The following is a 17,145-nucleotide window of genomic DNA, read 5'->3' on the forward strand; positions in this document are numbered from 1 at the left end:
ACGAATAAAAAGAGCTGCCAAGGAAATACCTAGCCCAGTCAATTTTGAAACACACAAATTTACAAAAAAATTACAATTAACAAACAGTGTTACAGTATAAAAATAGGATCAGAGGGGCCTGCTCACAAGAGCTTACACGAAGGGGTTTATTTAGCAAAATCCAAAAATATCTCATTTCTTTTCTCAAATCTACACGGGTTAATTCCCTTTGCTTATCGATACATTCGCCCAAAAAATTCAGGAACTGATGGGAATGTGATAGGGACCTTAGATTGTAAGCTTACTGGGGCAGGGACAGATGGGAAAGTGATAGGACCTTAGATTGTAAACTCACTGGGGCAGGGACTGATGGGAATGTGATAGGACCTTAGATTGTAAACTCACTGGGGCAGGGACTGATGCAAATGTGATAGGGACCTTAGATTGTAAGCTCACTAGGGATGAACTGACGGAAATGTTATAGGGACCCGAGATTGTAAGATCACTGTGGCAGGAACTGACGGGAATGTGATAGGGACTTTAGATTGTAAGCTCTCTGGGGCAGGGACTGATCGAAATGTGATAACAGCTGTTATGAAAAGTCCAGACATCAGCCCATGTGCCAATAGGTAAACAATATCATAGACATATATTCCATTTAATCAACTTCTAATTCATTAACTAATTCAAAATTCGTATTACACCTCATCAATTAAATAAAAACAGTAAGCACTTAATTTATTTAATAATATTTTAATTCATTCATTTTAAGCAGTCCTACCCTAGTCCCAGTAAAAAAAAATTCATCATCATCAGCTCAACCAGGGGTTGGAAATAAATAAAAGTGGGGCAGCACACAGAAATTAAAAGACCTCAGGGGTTAAATGTAAAATGATTAAACAGTCCATGTGGGTGATGGGGGGTAATAAAGGGCCACATATTCCATGTAATCCCCCCCCCCAGATCGTTTGCTCCTCACAGTAGAAGCCAGGCAGATCAAATTCATCTGGATTGAACCGACAGTGGGAGAGTCAAGAAGGCAGCAGAATATCCAGGAGATTCAGCACACACAGACAGCAAGGAACCACCACAAAAGTACTTCTGTATACAGCAGCTCCCTCACTAACACGCTGCTCACTGATTCCTGCCTGGCTGGAGTGACATTATCAGGCAAAACTGAAAGCATGCTGCACAATCCATCCTGAGCACAGCAGGGAGACCGGAAGAAGAACAGCACAGCATAGCGAACAGGTGCCAATGGCAGTGGGGCCCACTAGGTCCAGCAGGGGGGCCCATAAAACTGGGGGACTGCAAAAAACCAGAGCGCACAATCCAAGTCCGAAACAAATAAAATAGTGTAACAAGTGATCCAGTAGTTGCGGGGGCCCACAAGGACTGGGGCCCACCGACACCGTTTAGCAGTAAAGATCTGTGTCTCCAAAGATGCCCCAGTAGCTCCCCATCTTCTTTTCTGCTGATTCACTGCACATGCTCTGTGCTGCTGTCACTTACTGAGCTTAGGGAGCCACTCACAATATACAGTACACATAGAATAGAAATGTCACAATATAAGGCTGATTAGTAATTAATACAGATAATTACTACATGGCAGCACAGAAACCAGTGCAATTAGCATCAGAATTTAATAATCAGCAAACCTGTAGCATCAGCTTATATTACAGCCAGGGAAGCTCATTTTCTGCTGGATAATTAGTGACGAGCCCTAAGCTTAGCTTCTCAACAGCCAATCAGAGCCCACTGAGCATGTGAGTATCACAGACACTTTCCAAGATGGTGACCCCCTGTGACAAGTTTGAAGTCCTGGATCATTGCTGCTATTGACAAGCTGAAACTTTAGGCTGGTGAAATAAAGCAAGTATATAAATTATGGCATTTTTAGATATATTCATTTTTAATTTCTCCTTTAAAGGAGAACTAAACCTTAAAAATGACAGTGGCAGTGTCTAACTGAAAGGCAATGCCCAGAGAGCTATACAAGATTAATACACAAAAGGACATTACAGAAATAAACCAGAATTAGCAGAATTATTTGCTTGCAGATCGTAATCCCATTGGTTCGTCTAATCTGACAGCAGCAGGCATCACACTGTTGAATAAAAAGCTTCCTGGGCAATGCCGCAATGGTTGTTCTCCAAAGCCAACTCCCCAACTGGGAAAGAAAAAAAGTTTTTCACTTGTAAAATTAAAATATAAATTATTTTAAGGGAACCTTGCAAATGATTTATAGTGGGATAAATGGAAATTAAGGAGAGCTATGCAGTCCCAGAGATAGAATTTAGCAAACAGTGGGGGTCAGTTAGCTGGTGCTGTGCCAAAACAGTAACATAGTAAGATAGGAATAAAACATACACAAATGTATTAAAGGGGTTTTCACCTATAAATTAACTCTTAGTATGAGGAAGAGAGTGATATTCAAAGACCATTTCATTTGGTTTTCATTTTTTATTATTTGTGATTTTTGAGTTATTTAGCTTTTTATTCAGCAGCTCTCTGGTTTGCAGTTTCAGCAGTCTGATTGCTAGGGTCCAAATTACCCTAGCAACCATGGTAGATTGGAAAATGTATAGGAGAGGGTCTCTAGCAATATCAATAAACGTGTAGCCTTACAGAGCATTTGTTTTTTTAGATAGGGTCAGTGACCCACATTTGAAAGTTGGGAAGAGTCAGAAAAAGGCAGCAAATCATTAAAAAAAAAAAAACAATACCAAATAAATAATGAAGAAAAAGTTTCTTAGAATTAGCCAATCTATAACATACTAAAAGTTAACTTAAAGGGATACTACCATGGGAAAACACTTTAGTTAATAGTGCTGCTCCAGCAGACTTCTGCACTGATATCCATTTTTCCAAATGGCAACTGATTTTTTTATACAGTATTTCATTGTGAAACCTGACATGGGGCTAGACATATTGTTAGTTTCCCAGGAGCACTCAGTGATGTGATTTGTGCCCTGATAAACTTCAGTCTCTTTTATAATCTGCTCATAAGAAGTGACCTCCAACCATGGCCATAAAAATCTGAGCATACTGCCTAATAACTACAAATTGATCCCACTAGGGACTGAGGACACGGGAAAAATGTGTGTATATAGTACTGATTTTGAGCTGTAGGATAATTTGTGTTACAGCCAATGAATTTTTAGAGTAAAGAGGACTTGTGTTACTTAAAGGGGTGGTCATTTGGACACAGGTCTTGGTTCGGGCCACTCCCAAATTTGGAATCAAGTCATGTTCATTGGCCAGGAATCAAACCCATCCAGTATTACTTAGGAGCGGTGTTAATAGTGTAACCAATTTATGGGCTCAGTAACTGCCTTCCCAGATAAGTAGTAGTAGAACATGGGTTATTTATCAAAATCACAAATTTTGTGATTTTTTAAATAAAAAAAAGTCCAACGAAACTAGAATCCACGATTTGCCCTTATTTATCAATAATAAAAACTTAGAAAAAAAATCGGATCAGGAAAGACTGCGACTTTCGCAAAAAGAACAGAATTTTTCTCGTTTGACTCACAGAAAAACCAGCTTCAAAACCCCATAGTGGCTTAGATCACCTCTATTCTCTATCCGGATTCCCTATACATTTGGATCCCTACACTAATAGGAGAGAGAGAGAGAGAGGCACTCACTTCAGCCTAGAATGCAGCGACTTAACAATACATAGACAATGATAAGAAATGAGCTCTCATTCAGATTCCTTCATATAAACACCCAGCAAAGCAGAATTATCAAAATTATAAAAGAAATTTAGTTTTTTTTCCAAATTTAACAAAAAGACTTGAAAACTGGAAAATCTGAACTGTACACTTATTTATGAAAATATCTAGAATTTCAAAAACTATTGTTGAAAATCATGTAAAAATCTGAATTTGGAAAATACACCTCCCATTGATGTACTTGCCAGCTTTTAGCTGTAACTTGCCAGTAACTTGCTGAAAAAATTGTACATTTTATATTTTTTATTCTGTACATTTTATATCCTTATTTTGACAAAGTTTAAAGCTTTACATTTCAGGCAGCTATGGCTTATTACACGACAAAATGGCATACTTTTATTCATTGAGTCTGTTTTTATGCGGTGTGTTAGATTGTTGTAAGTCATGCTGAATAAACATGCCAGCCCCTTTCTTAATATAGGTCTTTCTTAATATATTCTTTGTGTAATTTCCAACTCTATGGCCAGTCTGATCATTAAGATGACACATTATGATGATATCTTAGAAGGGTGGCTGAAGGGATAAATCGAGGGCCTGCCAGTATGCCCTCCCTCTCGCCCACTACATATAAATACATATAAGTAAATGCAAGATAAATGCTACTTTATAAACACAAAATACATTTTGTAAACATGAAATTCAGACGTAAAAAACACATTTCAGAATCAACAACATTCATTTTGTCCCAGGAAAAAGCATTCTATGATCCAAAAACATTTTGTCTCACAAAATAAATATTCTGTCCACACAAATTAATTTGTTTCGTAATTACAAAATCAATTCTCTACACACTAATATGTTACTGAAGCAGCAAAATGAAACTTGACCAAGAAAAAATACTTTTGAAAGCATAAACATAATGTTGTGGACACAATATACATTTTGCCAACACAAACATTGCACATTGTAAACTTATTTATACACAGAATGCATTATTGCGCTTGCCAAAACTTTTTGTGGTCACAAACACAATAAGAGAGGAAACAACTTGACCTGGTTTGTATAAATGTTACCACATACTGTAAAAAGGGACAATTTTAGAAAATCATTCTAGAAGAGCTCTGTTTCTTCTAATTTAAATAGGATGGAATTGTATAATAATCATTTTTAAATTATTTGGTAACCTTGGCTCTGATGACTTACAAAAGCCAAACCTTTATATTGATTATTATCACATATTTGCATACCATAGAATAATTGTGCATGCCACAAGCAAATCTCACTCTACTATCTATTCTATTATCTACTATATTTCTCTATGTAACAGACTAAGCTTTGTGCTTGACATTTCCCCATTAATAACACTTTCAGGCATCTTACACAAATGAAAGAAACCTCAGCTTTTCCCGCTAGGGTAACTCATGATTCTCATTATAGGGACTTAAATATATCCGTTATTGATTATAATCTTGTTCCTCTGTTCTCACACTCTGCCGGCTGCATTCAAAACCTGTATAAGAAAAATATATTTCCAGTATTCAACTTTTTCACAGTTAAAAACAAAATACTGTATGTTGTTACTGTGGCATATTTCTAAAGGGTCGAATTTCGAATTGAAAAAACTTCAAAATTCTAAAAGACCAACCGAAATAAAGCCTAAGTTTTTTTTGGGTCGAATAGGTCAGTTTTTGATCGAATAGGTCCGTATTCAGCCAAATTCGAATCGAAGGAATAGAGCATTCAATCGAAAGTTAGATTTTTCAGAGTCCACCAATTGATTTAAATAGGTTCTAGGAGGTCCGCCTCCCCCTGCTTGAACTTAACCTGCACCCGAATAGCCCACCCTATGGGTAACATGGGTTTCAGACTGACCTGCTCATTACTTTTAATTACATTAACCTGTATGTTCTTTCTTGCTTAAGGATTGTGTTTTTGTAAACTTTAATGGGCATGTAAAGGCAAAAAAATAAAATCCAATTTTTACTTTCTTTAATGAAAAATATTTAATGAAAAATAAACCTATCTCCAATATACTTTAATTAAAAAATGTGTACTGTTTTCATAAGAAACCTGACTATGTAGTGAAAGTCAGACGATCCCTAACTGCTCTGCAGGGAAACAATCATACTTATGAACAGCAGGGGGAGCCCCCGCCTTACTTCCCAGCCATGCAGAACTCAAGCAGCTTTGTCTGTTTCCCTTTAGAGCAGTTGGCGATTGTGTAGAGATTTGTATTGGATTTTATTTTTGCCTTTATATCCCCTTTATTGTTTCCAACTCCAGCTGCAGGGACAAAGATCATGGAACCAGATTTAAACAGATAAATTGGGATTCTATTTGGAGGATTATTTTGCTGCAGCCACTGGTTCTGCAGAGTTGGGGAAAGTTTGTATTTAACAATACAAAAACTATAAAATCCACATGACACCACAGAACCCCTCAGTAACTTCTAATATCCTTATCATTTACAGTCATTATCTCTTATAATTAATGAGTGATACTCAGAGTTCCCTGTACCCCTCAGCCTGCAGCCTTGTGCCTTTATATGGTCACAGAACTCCTCAGTGACTTCTAATATACTTATCATATACAGTAGGGCAGGGGTCCCGAACCTTTTTAACCGGTGAGCCACATTCAAATGTAAAACAAGTTGGGGAGCAACACAAGCATACAAAAGTCCCCTGGGGTGCCAAATAAGTGCTGTGATTGGCTATTTGGTAGCCCCTATGTGGACTGGCAGCCTACAAGAGGCTCTCCCTGGCACTATACTTAGTTTTTATGCAATTAAAATTAGCTTTCAAGCTTAAAATTCAAAAATAAGCACCTGCTGTGAGGACACTGAGAGCAACATCCAAGGGGTTGGAGAGCAACATGTTGCTCACAAGCTACTGGTTGGGGATCACTGCAGTAGGGGGTACATTATCCCTTATAATACATGAGTGATACTCAGAGTTCCCTGTATAACTCAGCCTGCAGCCTTGTGCCTTTATATGGTCACAGAACAACCCCTCAGTGACTTCTAATATCCTTATCATTTACAGTAGGGGGTACATTATCCCTTATAATACATGAGTGATACTCAGAGTTCCCTGTATAACTCAGCCTGCAGCCTTGTGCCTTTATATGGTCACAGAACAACCCCTCAGTGACTTCTAATATCCTTATCATTTACAGTAGGGGGTACATTATCCCTTATAATACATGAATGATACTCAGAGTTCCCTGTATAACTCAGCCTGCAGCCTTGTGCCTTTATATGTCACAGAACAACCCCTCAGTGACTTCTAATATCCTTATCATTTACAGTAGGGGGTACATTATCCCTTATAATACATGAGTGATACTCAGAGTTCCCTGTATAACTCAGCCTGCAGCCTTGTGCCTTTATATGGTCACAGAACAACCCCTCAGTGACTTCTAATATGCCGAACGGACAGATAGACAGTCCGAGCCTGATTCAGATAAAGTATGGCTCACATCTATGGGAAAAAGTTCCCTGCACAATTCTTAAAGTGGCTATCAACATCCTAAATCATTTTAAGATTTACAGCTCATGACAGGAGAATTATTCTATATATTTGGAAGACAAAATAAAACAATACCTTTCATTTTTATGCACAAAAACAAGGCCAGAGCAAAGAGAATGGCCACAGCAACAGCAGCCACAATTCTGTAAGTCATGTGACTAATCTTTCTTTCTATAAAATGAAAAGAGAGAAGCAGATATTAACTGACATCTGTACACAAAGCCATAATAACTAAATTGCACTACACAATGTTAACAATACACCTATACAATAGGGCACATTCACTGGAAAAAGTGCAGCCAGTCTTACTCCCTGACATGCATTTATGCACATAACTACTCTATAAAAAACAAATCCTCTTCCTTACAAACACACACACTACTGCAGACTGTACACACACACTACTGCAGACTGTACACACACAGACACATTGTAACATTATATTTACATATTACATTTCCGGACATTCTAATGAATTCCCACTGTTGCACTTTGATTATAATATCCTGGTTCTTCCTCTTTGGCATCATCTTCTCATTCAGGTGCATGTGTCTGGGCTGCCAGGGATCAACAAGGCCCAGTGAAGAGTTTTGCCCCAGAGGCACAACCCTTCTAAAGAAAGTTGGGGGAACAGGGACCCAGTTAACAATGTTTAGTCGAATACAGGAGTATGTTTGAGGAATGTGAGATAGTCTGGAATAGCTATAAAGAGCAGCCTGTGCTCCAACAAGTATTGATAGCTGGAGGTAGCTCTCCCTTAGTTAATACTAGCCTAAAGAGAAGGCACCACAGTTCAGAAAGGATTTAGCCTTAGTATATACTTCCTGAATATTTCTACTGGAGGGGATCTGGACCACTAATTGGTATCCTCATTAGTGCAACCAGCCATCTCTATAGTGATGTCAAGCTCTGCCTTAGATTGTGAGCATAAGCCCAGGCAGGCCGAGACTAGAGCAATCTGTGCATTCAGGCAAATGCCCGGTGGGCCGTTCATAGCACAGTTAAAATGGGCAGCCCACTTCAGTTAAAATCGAATTAAGCTCCAAGTTCTGCGCCGAGTTGTGACCTGTTGCCATGGATATGGCCCATAAGCATCAGAACCAGGGGGGTTGAGGGGATTGTGGGCCCCCAGAATCCTCCCTCCCTGGATTTGTAAGGTGCGCATAACAGTAGCATTCTCACCGTTGCTTTTTATTTTAGTTATATGCGCAGCTAAGGCAGGAAGGGCACGGGTGGGTTAAAAATTTAAAGGAATGGTGCCTTTTGTGGGATGCAACCGCAGATCGAGGCATCTCAGCGCAGGAGGGCAGGCAGCATTTAATCAACTGCAGAAGCACTGAAGAGCTGCAGTGATTGGATGAAAGGACAATGTTTGAATCTCGCACCTACACACTGGGTTTTGTTGGCATGGCTACTCTGCAGATTCATATTCTAGTAACAACAGAACTGCGGTTTTTATTACTTGTACTTGTGAGTTCTGGGGTATTTATGCATGAAATTTCCACTGTGTCATCCTGCTGTGAGTTCTGGGGTATTTATTCATGAAATTGCCTCTATCATCCTATGAGTTCTGGAGTATTAATACATGAAATATTAACTGTGCCATCCTGCTGTGAGTTCTTGGGTATTTATTGTATACATGGAGTTGCCTCTATCATCCTGCTGTGAGTACTTGGGTATTTATTGTATACATGGAGTTGCCTCTATCATCCTGCTGTGAGTTCTTGGGTATTTATTGTATACATGGAGTTGCCTCTATCATCCTGCTGTGAGTTCTTGGGTATTTATTGTATACATGGAGTTGCCTCTATCATCCTGCTGTGAGTTCTTGGGTATTTGTTGTATACATGGAGATGCCTCTATCATCCTGCTGTGAGTTTTTGGGTATTTATTGTATACATGGAGTTGCCTCTATCATCCTGCTGTGAGTACTTGGGTATTTATTGTATACATGGAGTTGCCTCTATCATCCTGCTGTGAGTACTTGGGTATTTATAGTATACATGGAGTTGCCTCTATCATCCTGCTGTGAGTTCTTGGGTATTTATTGTATACATGGAGTTGCCTCTATCATCCTGCTGTGAGTTCTTGGGTATTTATTGTATACATGGAGTTGCCTCTATCATCCTGCTGTGAGTTCTGGGGTATTTATACATGAAAGTCACTGTGCCATCCTGAGTGAGTTCTGGCAAAGATAGAGTTACAAATACATATCCATTCCACTACAAAATTTTGTTAAATTGCAAATGTCACAGATTTTATGCTTTTGAAATATAGGACACTGTTGTTTTTCCTTGTTACATTGAGAAATGTAATCTATGTAAAATTACACTAGAACACTAAATACTTAACATATTTAAGTGTAGGGTCAGAGTACTGCCTTCAATGTGCCTAAATTTGGGCCTGTTTTCCTTTTATCACTTGACTAGTTATAATGTGAGCCTGAGTTACATTGTCATTTTTGTGTTCTATGTAAGAAATAGCTGTCTTAGCTTTACTATAATATTTTATATGTATGCAGGGGTTCATAGCCATGGTGTTTTAAAAAATGGGTACTTTTTACCCTTTTTATAGTTTGAATTGTGCTTGATTGAACACAAAGACACTCACCAAAAGTTACAAGGGGATTCTCCAAACTGCTGTGATCCACGTGGCAGGAGTAAGTGGCGCCCTCCTCTGGTGTTACCTCCACACTGACTCTGATCTGATAGGTGCCATCAGGGTTTGGCAGGATCTCTGCTGATTCCTCTGAGTAAATCTCATCTCTCCCATTCTTTATCCACTTCACTTCCACATCTCGGGGGTAGAACCCATACACCCAGCAGTGCAGTTTGGTACCACTCTCTGACTCTGAGCTGGAAACCTTCACTTTGGGCTTAACTGGCCATATAAACAGAAAAGTAGTTTACCATTATAACAATTCAACTTTAATGTATGACCTCTTTTGTTCATTATGATTTTATCTAGTTCATAACTGAAGCCTGATGACAGTGTCATTAAAAGAAAATGATACTCCCAAACAATCAAAATATATTGCATGAAAGAGCTAATATGTAAAACCCTGCTTCATTTAAATAAACCATTTTCATAAATATATATATTTTTATTAGTATGTGCCATTGGGTAATCCTAAATAGAGAATTGCTTTTTTAAGAACTACCAGCTGCCCCCTGGGATCATATGATCTGTTGATGAAGACTTAAATGTGTTCACATTTAAATGGATACGTTCATGGGAAAACATGTTTTTTTCAGAACACATCACTTAATAGTGCTGTTCCAGTAGACTTCTGCACTGAAATCTGTATTTCAAAAGAGCAAACAGATTTTTTTTATATTTAATTTTGAAATCTAACATGGGGCTAGGCATATTGTCAGTTTCCTAGGGTCCCTCAGTCATGTGACTTGTGCTCTGATAAACTTCAGTCACTCTTTACTGCTGTACTCCAAGATGGAGTGATATCACCCCCCCCAGCAGCCCGTCAGATGAACAATGGGAAGGTAACGAGATAACAGCTCCCTGGTAGATCTAAGAACAGCACTTAATAGTAAAATCCAGGTCCCACTGAGACACATTCAGTTACATTGAGTAGGAGAAACAACAGCCTATCAGAAAGCAGTTTCATCCTAAAGTGCTGGCTCTTTCTGAGAGCACATGACCAGGCAAAATGACCTGAGATGCACCTACACACCAATATTACAACTAAATACACTTGTTGGGTCAGGAATGAAATTTTATATTGTAGAGTGAATTATTTGCAGTGAAAACATTGTAAATTAGGAATAAAATCAAAATCATAAAAACATGACAGAATCCCTTTTAGTATGGTGTAGAGAGTGATATTCTGAGTCAATTTGCAATTGGTTTTCATTTTTTATTATTTGTGGTTTTTGAGTTATTTAGCTTTTTATATAGCAACTTTGCACTTCGTGCCTATGAATAAGTGCCTGTGGGCACGAAACGCGTAAGGCGGAGCATCAATTGGTCTGTATGCCTACTTTTTAATATTTATGCTAAATAAAGAGTAATTTTTTAACTTTGAGAGAATGACTTGGAATATATTTTTTTGGATTTGACCTAAGTGCCCTTTTGAGCTGGGGGCTATATTCCAGCGTTTTTGACCCCTTTTTTGTTTTGGATTAAAGTTGATTTTACACAGATTTTACGCACAATTTCCTTAATCCCTCTTTCTTTTTGCTTGCCAGACTTTATTTAAATTTCTACATTTTGGGGGTAACATAACAGACTTCAAGAAAGGATGTGAAACAGAGAAGGCAGTAACTGATATTGGATGAATTCACAGCTGTGCAGAATCCACAGTCAATTTGGGAGGCTAAGGTTTTCTTTCATTATTCTCCACTAATGCAAATGTACATGGAAAGGAATATTCTATCTATACAATAAATAAAAATATTCTCTATGGTCTCACCTTTCTTCTTCAAGTCAGTTGTTATTAAAGAGAGATAGAGCTTCATATGTTCAATACATTCATTTTCCAGGTACATCTTATTCCACATTTGATTACACATATCCTTGTTCCACCGGGGCAGCATATTCACAGCTTCTTGTGTTGCCGCCACAAACACTTCTCTGTCTTTATCAAACGATATAAGCTCCTTGCCATTAAGTGCAAATTCTTGGTATCCCCCAATGGTTCTGTTTTCATGTAACTCACAGGTAAACTTCCTCTGATACACATGTACAGCAGCCCTGTCTGCAAATCAAATGTGCCGAGTTAGATATTGTCATGAAGGTGACATTTGTTGTAGCTTTAACGGGTTAAACAATCTAGCGCTAAGTCTCTCACTCACCTTACACATAGGTCACACTAATGCAGTCACACCCCAGTAGGGCAACTGGCAGTTGATTTTTTTTGTATTATGCAAAATCAATAACCTATAATAATTCAGCCCATTACCCTATTAACTCACAGTTTTTATAATCAGTCTGATAGAGTTTGGCAATGTATGTTTTAATTCTGAAAATTGGATATATTAGTTCCCATGCTATTGTTATACTCACCGGATGTCTTGTTTAAAAACCCTATAAGAAACTTCATCTTGCGTTCCTGATGAATCTGCCATATTTGGGCAACTTTCGTTTGGATCTCCAAGTGCTCAGACAGGTTATTCAGTGATGGGACCAAAAACTGAGCCACTTGTACGTCACTTTTATATCTTAATACTGGTAAGCCATCCACGTATACCCTAAATGAATACTCAGGCATTCCATAGATCGGGGCCGAAATCATCGATAAATAGTGTTGTAATTTGTGACTGCCTAGGAAACAGGAAAACACAGAAACGGCTAGAGAGAGTCGCAGCGTACATGAATTTGTCCATCAGGTTCAACCTGCCTAAGACTTGAAGGCCATAATCCATCTAAGTTTCCAATTCACCTTAGAGAAGCACAAAAATGAATTGCAAAGAGATGTCAACCCACCTTGCCCCATTTCACCCCTGCTTTGCTTTCTGCTCTGTAGAGGACTTCTGGAGATGATTCTCAGCATTTAAATGGAGTGGTTAAATTAGGGTTGGCTAGGGCTTGTAAGGCCTCTCCTTTTTTATCTGAGCAAAATCAGATGGAAGGTTTCTAGGAGCCAGGGCTTAAAGGCATCTGCAGATCTGGAACAATGAAATAGCTGCTGACAATAGCAAGAGTAACCAGGGCCAGGCTATCCCTGCCCCCTTCAGCGTGTGCCATTACCGAGCGGGAGGGCAACGAAAGGGGAGGGAGGTAGAGGTGAGCGTCAGAGATAAGGAAGGTTGGAAGGGGAGAGTGACAGAGGAGGGAGGCGAGAGGTAAGCGAATCCGAACTAGGAGTGGGCAGAAGAACAGGCACCTGCCCAGCGCCACCACATCATTGGGCCCTAGGCAGGTGCCTCTTCTGCCCACTCCTAGTTCCGGCCCTGAGAGTAACCCACACCCTCAATATAAATTTAAACAAATTACAGTTCTTCAAAGGAAAGGATCTGCTCAATTTTCTCTATTTAAAAATGTGCACAATGATCTACTCAACTTTTTATATCCAGTTGTAAGTGCCATGTGAAAAGGACTGTTTAAAAAAATCTTTATGTTCGTAGCAAAACAGCCCTTGAGGCAAAACAGCAATTATGTCTGAAAGCTGGAACCCCTACTCTCTCCAGAAGCTTTAATTCAAGTGCCAACAAGTAAAATGAGACAGAGTTTAACCCGATCTAATGTGCTCGTGTAGAGGTTCCTTTTTGATCAGACTGTCTTTGAGTCCTGGAACTTACAATTGGAAGGGGCAGTGGAGGCTAAGGGAGGCAGGTTTATGAAAGTCAAGAGGGGAAATAGGGGACGGAAGGGTAGGGGGGCTGGTCCACAGCTTTTCCACTGCTGGTCCAAAGCAACAGATTCAACATTTTGACTGAAGATACTGGGAAGGACAGCTCTAAACTAGCATGTATGGAGCAGGCTGACTCTCAGAGCACCATGGGGGCAATGGCTCTAATTCGGGTGGTGGGGGGAGTGCAAGGGAGGATATGCAGGTCAGAGGCAATAGAAAAGGAGGAGGGGTATGTCTGTTTGTTAGGCAGGATTTAAAGCTCATATAAAGGAGGAGGTTATATGATATGATAACTTTGTATAAATTTATAAGGGGATCATATTATAATCTCTCTAATGCTTTATTTACCAGTAGGACTTTCCAGCTGACAAGAGTTCACCCATTTGATCATAAGAAAGGAGGTTCCGCCTAAATATCCAGAAGGGGTTTGTAACAGCGAGATCTGTGAAGATGTGGAATTGTCTCCCTGAATCAGTCCTCAGTTTGGCAGGTTATATACAGACTTAAACGGTTGACCTTGATGGACATGTGTCTTTTTTCAAACTAAATTACTATGTTACTATATAAAACGTCAAGCGGTTACTTCCATTTGAATAATTGTGACTTTTTATTAAGACATATAAACTTTAATACAGGTATGGGATCTGTTATCTAGAAACCCGTTATCGAGAAAATGGAATGGCCATCTCCAGGTCCCCAGCATTCTGGATAACAGGTCCCATATCTGTACTGATTTCTACAGTAATCTATAAAAAAATGTGTCATTGAATTATCCTTGTACGAGCAAATTTAAGAAGGAGCGGCCCTGCTGTGCCACATTGCAAGTGCAACTAAATGGCAAGTGTGTGGTGCATTGTATACAAGCCCTATTATGGGCTGCAGAGTTAGGACTATATAAATAAATACATACATCTGTGCTGAATCACATTTTCTTTACAGCAGAAATTCCTGTTTGACTTGTTCTCACTCAAGTCTCAGCAGATAATACAAAATCCATTACTTTACATTAATTATATAGTTACACCTATGACAATTTCTTTGCATTATCTGCCAGTTACTGGCTAAATGGGGAACCAAATCTGGTTATGGTGAGGGCTGAAAGGAGCCAAAAAGCCCTTAGCTAGTAATTATATGCAAAGTGATGTCTTCTGGAAACAGAACGTATTTACTTGTCTCGTGCCATACACACAGCACTGCCTTGATACCAAAAACAAGAGTTTTGATTCTCCCATAAGGCATCATGGGAGGAGACATGCAAATCACTCCTTTGTGTCCCTTTGGCCAACTCTGCATCCAGAACCGCTGGTTTATAGCACAGATACAGCCTAATGGTTCAGAACAATATAAGGGACACACAGGAGTGATTTGCATGTCTCCGCCCATGATGCCTTATGGGAGAATCAAAACTCTCATGTTTGTTATCTAGGCAGTGCTGTGTGTATGGCACGAGACAAGTAAATACCCTCTGTTTCCAGAAGACATCACTTTGCATATAATTGCTAGCTAAGGGCTTTTTGGCTCCTTTCAGCCCTCACCATAACCAGATTTGGTTCCCCATTTTGCTACTCTCCAAGTCCTACCTCTCAGAAGCCATGTTCCAATATCTTGCACTGATGAGATCTAACAAGATTGGAACAGGCTGTCTGCAAGTTTTGGATATATGGCTTGGAACCATTAGGCTGTATCTTTGCTATAAACCAGCAGTTCAGGGTGCAGAGTTGGCCAAAGGGACACAAAGGAGTGAGCTACTGGTTAGTGAAACTGAAAGTAATATCAAGCAGTATATTATTTTTTTGTTATAGTTTGTTTTTTTCATACATTAGACATTATATACAGCATGTAGATTGGGACAGGTATGGGATATATTATCTGGAAAACTGTTATCCAGAATGCTCTGAATTACAGAAAGGCCATCTCCCATAGACACCATTTTCTCCAATTTTTTAAAAATGATTTCATTTTCTGTGTAATAATAAAACAGTAGCTTATACTTGATCCCAACTAAGATATAATTAATCCTTATTGGAAGCAAAACCAGCCTATTGGCTTCATTTAATGTTTAAGTGATTCTTTAGTAGCCTTGAGGTATGAAGATCCAAATACGGAAAGATCCATTATCTGGAAAATCCCAGGCCTCGAGCATTCTGTTTAACCGGTCCCATACCTGTACTTTATCTACACGGAGAAAACAGTACATTTCCTGAGTAGGTAGAGACATACCACTCGTAACTATCTACTCACACACCCTTTCTCTACGTTTATCGTATGAAGTCATAAGTTACATTTTCTAAAAAGGGAACTAATATTGTGCTGATTGTGGTCAATGACCCTAACAGGCTTATCTTCAAGTCAAGATCCTTTAGTAGCCATCCATTATATTAGCAGATGCTATGGCACAAGAATAAAGGCTGCCCCCGTACTTATTAGTAACTTACTAACATATAGGTTAGCAGCAAGCAGAAGCTATAAGATCGATACTAGAATGAAAAGGAAGAGTAAGACAATTACTCACCACAATATGCCACGGATACAGCAAGAATGATCACCAGACACACAGCCAAAGCCATTTTTATTCTTATCGTTGTAAAACCAAGAGATTCACGAGCAAGAGGAACATGTTGCAGCTCTGCTGTCTATATAGATTATGTGTTACTGATCCAGTTTGACGACATTAATGAGCTGGTGTAAATGTGTTACTCAATAAGTAAATAGACGACACCCTCAGTCACCGGCTGATAGGAAGGAAGATTGACTTATGGATAACAAATAATGCTTTCGAAATACTACAGGAGCACAAGTCACACCCTGTAGGTGAAACATATTTTGAAAGGGACAGAGAACACAACTTTAAACACTTTTCTAGATTCGAGCAGAACAAATAAAACTTATGTTGACAATGTATTCTGCCAATTTTTGAACTCTAAATGTTTACATTTTTTGCAATAATTTTCGGCACTTTGCACAACTCCAGTAACGTTCTTTCCAAACAATATTTCCCCAGTGTTCTGACTCCCAGCTTGCCATAAGGCTCAGCATAGAACCAATGGTATGATCCCTACAGAGCGAGCTCGAGGGAAGTGCTTAAAGTACTCCTATGTACTGCCTATGTTTTTTGAAGAATTGCTGCCAATATTTGGCAGTTTGGACTATAGTGAACCACAAATCGACGTCTTTGGTGTTCACATTGTTTTTTGTTTTTTTTTATGGGCACATCACAAAAATGTACACACTATCATTGGTTTATTAGGAGCCACTGAAAAAGGAATTTCGCAATTTTGCGATAGGGATTCATTTTGCTAAATGATTTCATTTAATTAATTTTGCACAAGAATGCACTTATCCTATAGATGAATGTGTGACTGATGCACAGTAAATTGTGGGCCATCAGGGCAATGCTGGAATACTGATTCACCATCTTATGGCAGTATCACACCTCCCGCCAGCACAAGGAGGTGTCCACAGGCCTCTCACCCTCCTCCAGCACAAGGAGGTCTACAGGGACCTCACAACCCTCCTCCAACACTAGGAAGTATCCAGCAACACTGAGGTGTAATCCCACATCTTTTATTTGCTGCTCACCTGCAGTCTAATCAGACAGCTACCTGTAGCTGGGCAACTGCAAAATATTCAATGGAGCGTGGAATTGAGGGTC

General features: G+C 39.2%; 1 protein-coding gene across 2 annotated transcripts; it reads right to left on the bottom strand.

The window, feature by feature from the left end:
- Positions 1-1,854: 1,854 nt before the first annotated feature.
- Positions 1,855-16,686, bottom strand: LOC121397208 (major histocompatibility complex class I-related gene protein-like). Of its 2 annotated transcripts, none has more exons than XM_041573581.1 (6): positions 16,006-16,686; positions 12,206-12,463; positions 11,613-11,897; positions 9,794-10,063; positions 7,259-7,354; positions 1,855-2,149 (listed from the first exon to the last, which is right to left on the bottom strand). In XM_041573581.1, exons 1-6 carry the CDS (start codon positions 16,058-16,060, stop codon positions 2,082-2,084), a joined length of 1,032 nt encoding a protein of 343 aa, XP_041429515.1. In that variant the 5' UTR covers positions 16,061-16,686; the 3' UTR covers positions 1,855-2,081. The 2 variants fall into 2 exon arrangements, with proteins under 2 accessions (XP_041429515.1, XP_041429516.1); XM_041573582.1 differs by lacking the exon at positions 1,855-2,149 and adding an exon at positions 2,896-5,166 and having other exon boundaries at positions 16,006-16,172.
- Positions 16,687-17,145: the final 459 nt, after the last annotated feature.

This window comes from Xenopus laevis, chromosome 8L, assembly GCF_017654675.1.
Source record: "Xenopus laevis strain J_2021 chromosome 8L, Xenopus_laevis_v10.1, whole genome shotgun sequence".
Classification (NCBI taxonomy): Eukaryota; Metazoa; Chordata; class Amphibia; order Anura; family Pipidae; genus Xenopus; species Xenopus laevis.

Excerpts from the sequence above, each read along its gene's own strand:
- LOC121397208 (XM_041573581.1), bottom strand. The coding sequence starts at position 16,060 with ATGGCTTTGGCTGTGTGTCTGGTGATCATTCTTGCTGTATCCGTGGCA. Across the intron at positions 10,064-11,612 it reads AACTGACTTGAAGAAGAAAG|TTAAGCCCAAAGTGAAGGTT; the intron begins GTGAGACCATAG and ends TTATATGGCCAG. Across the intron at positions 7,355-9,793 it reads GAATCCCCTTGTAACTTTTG|AAAGAAAGATTAGTCACATG; the intron begins GTGAGTGTCTTT and ends TTCATTTTATAG.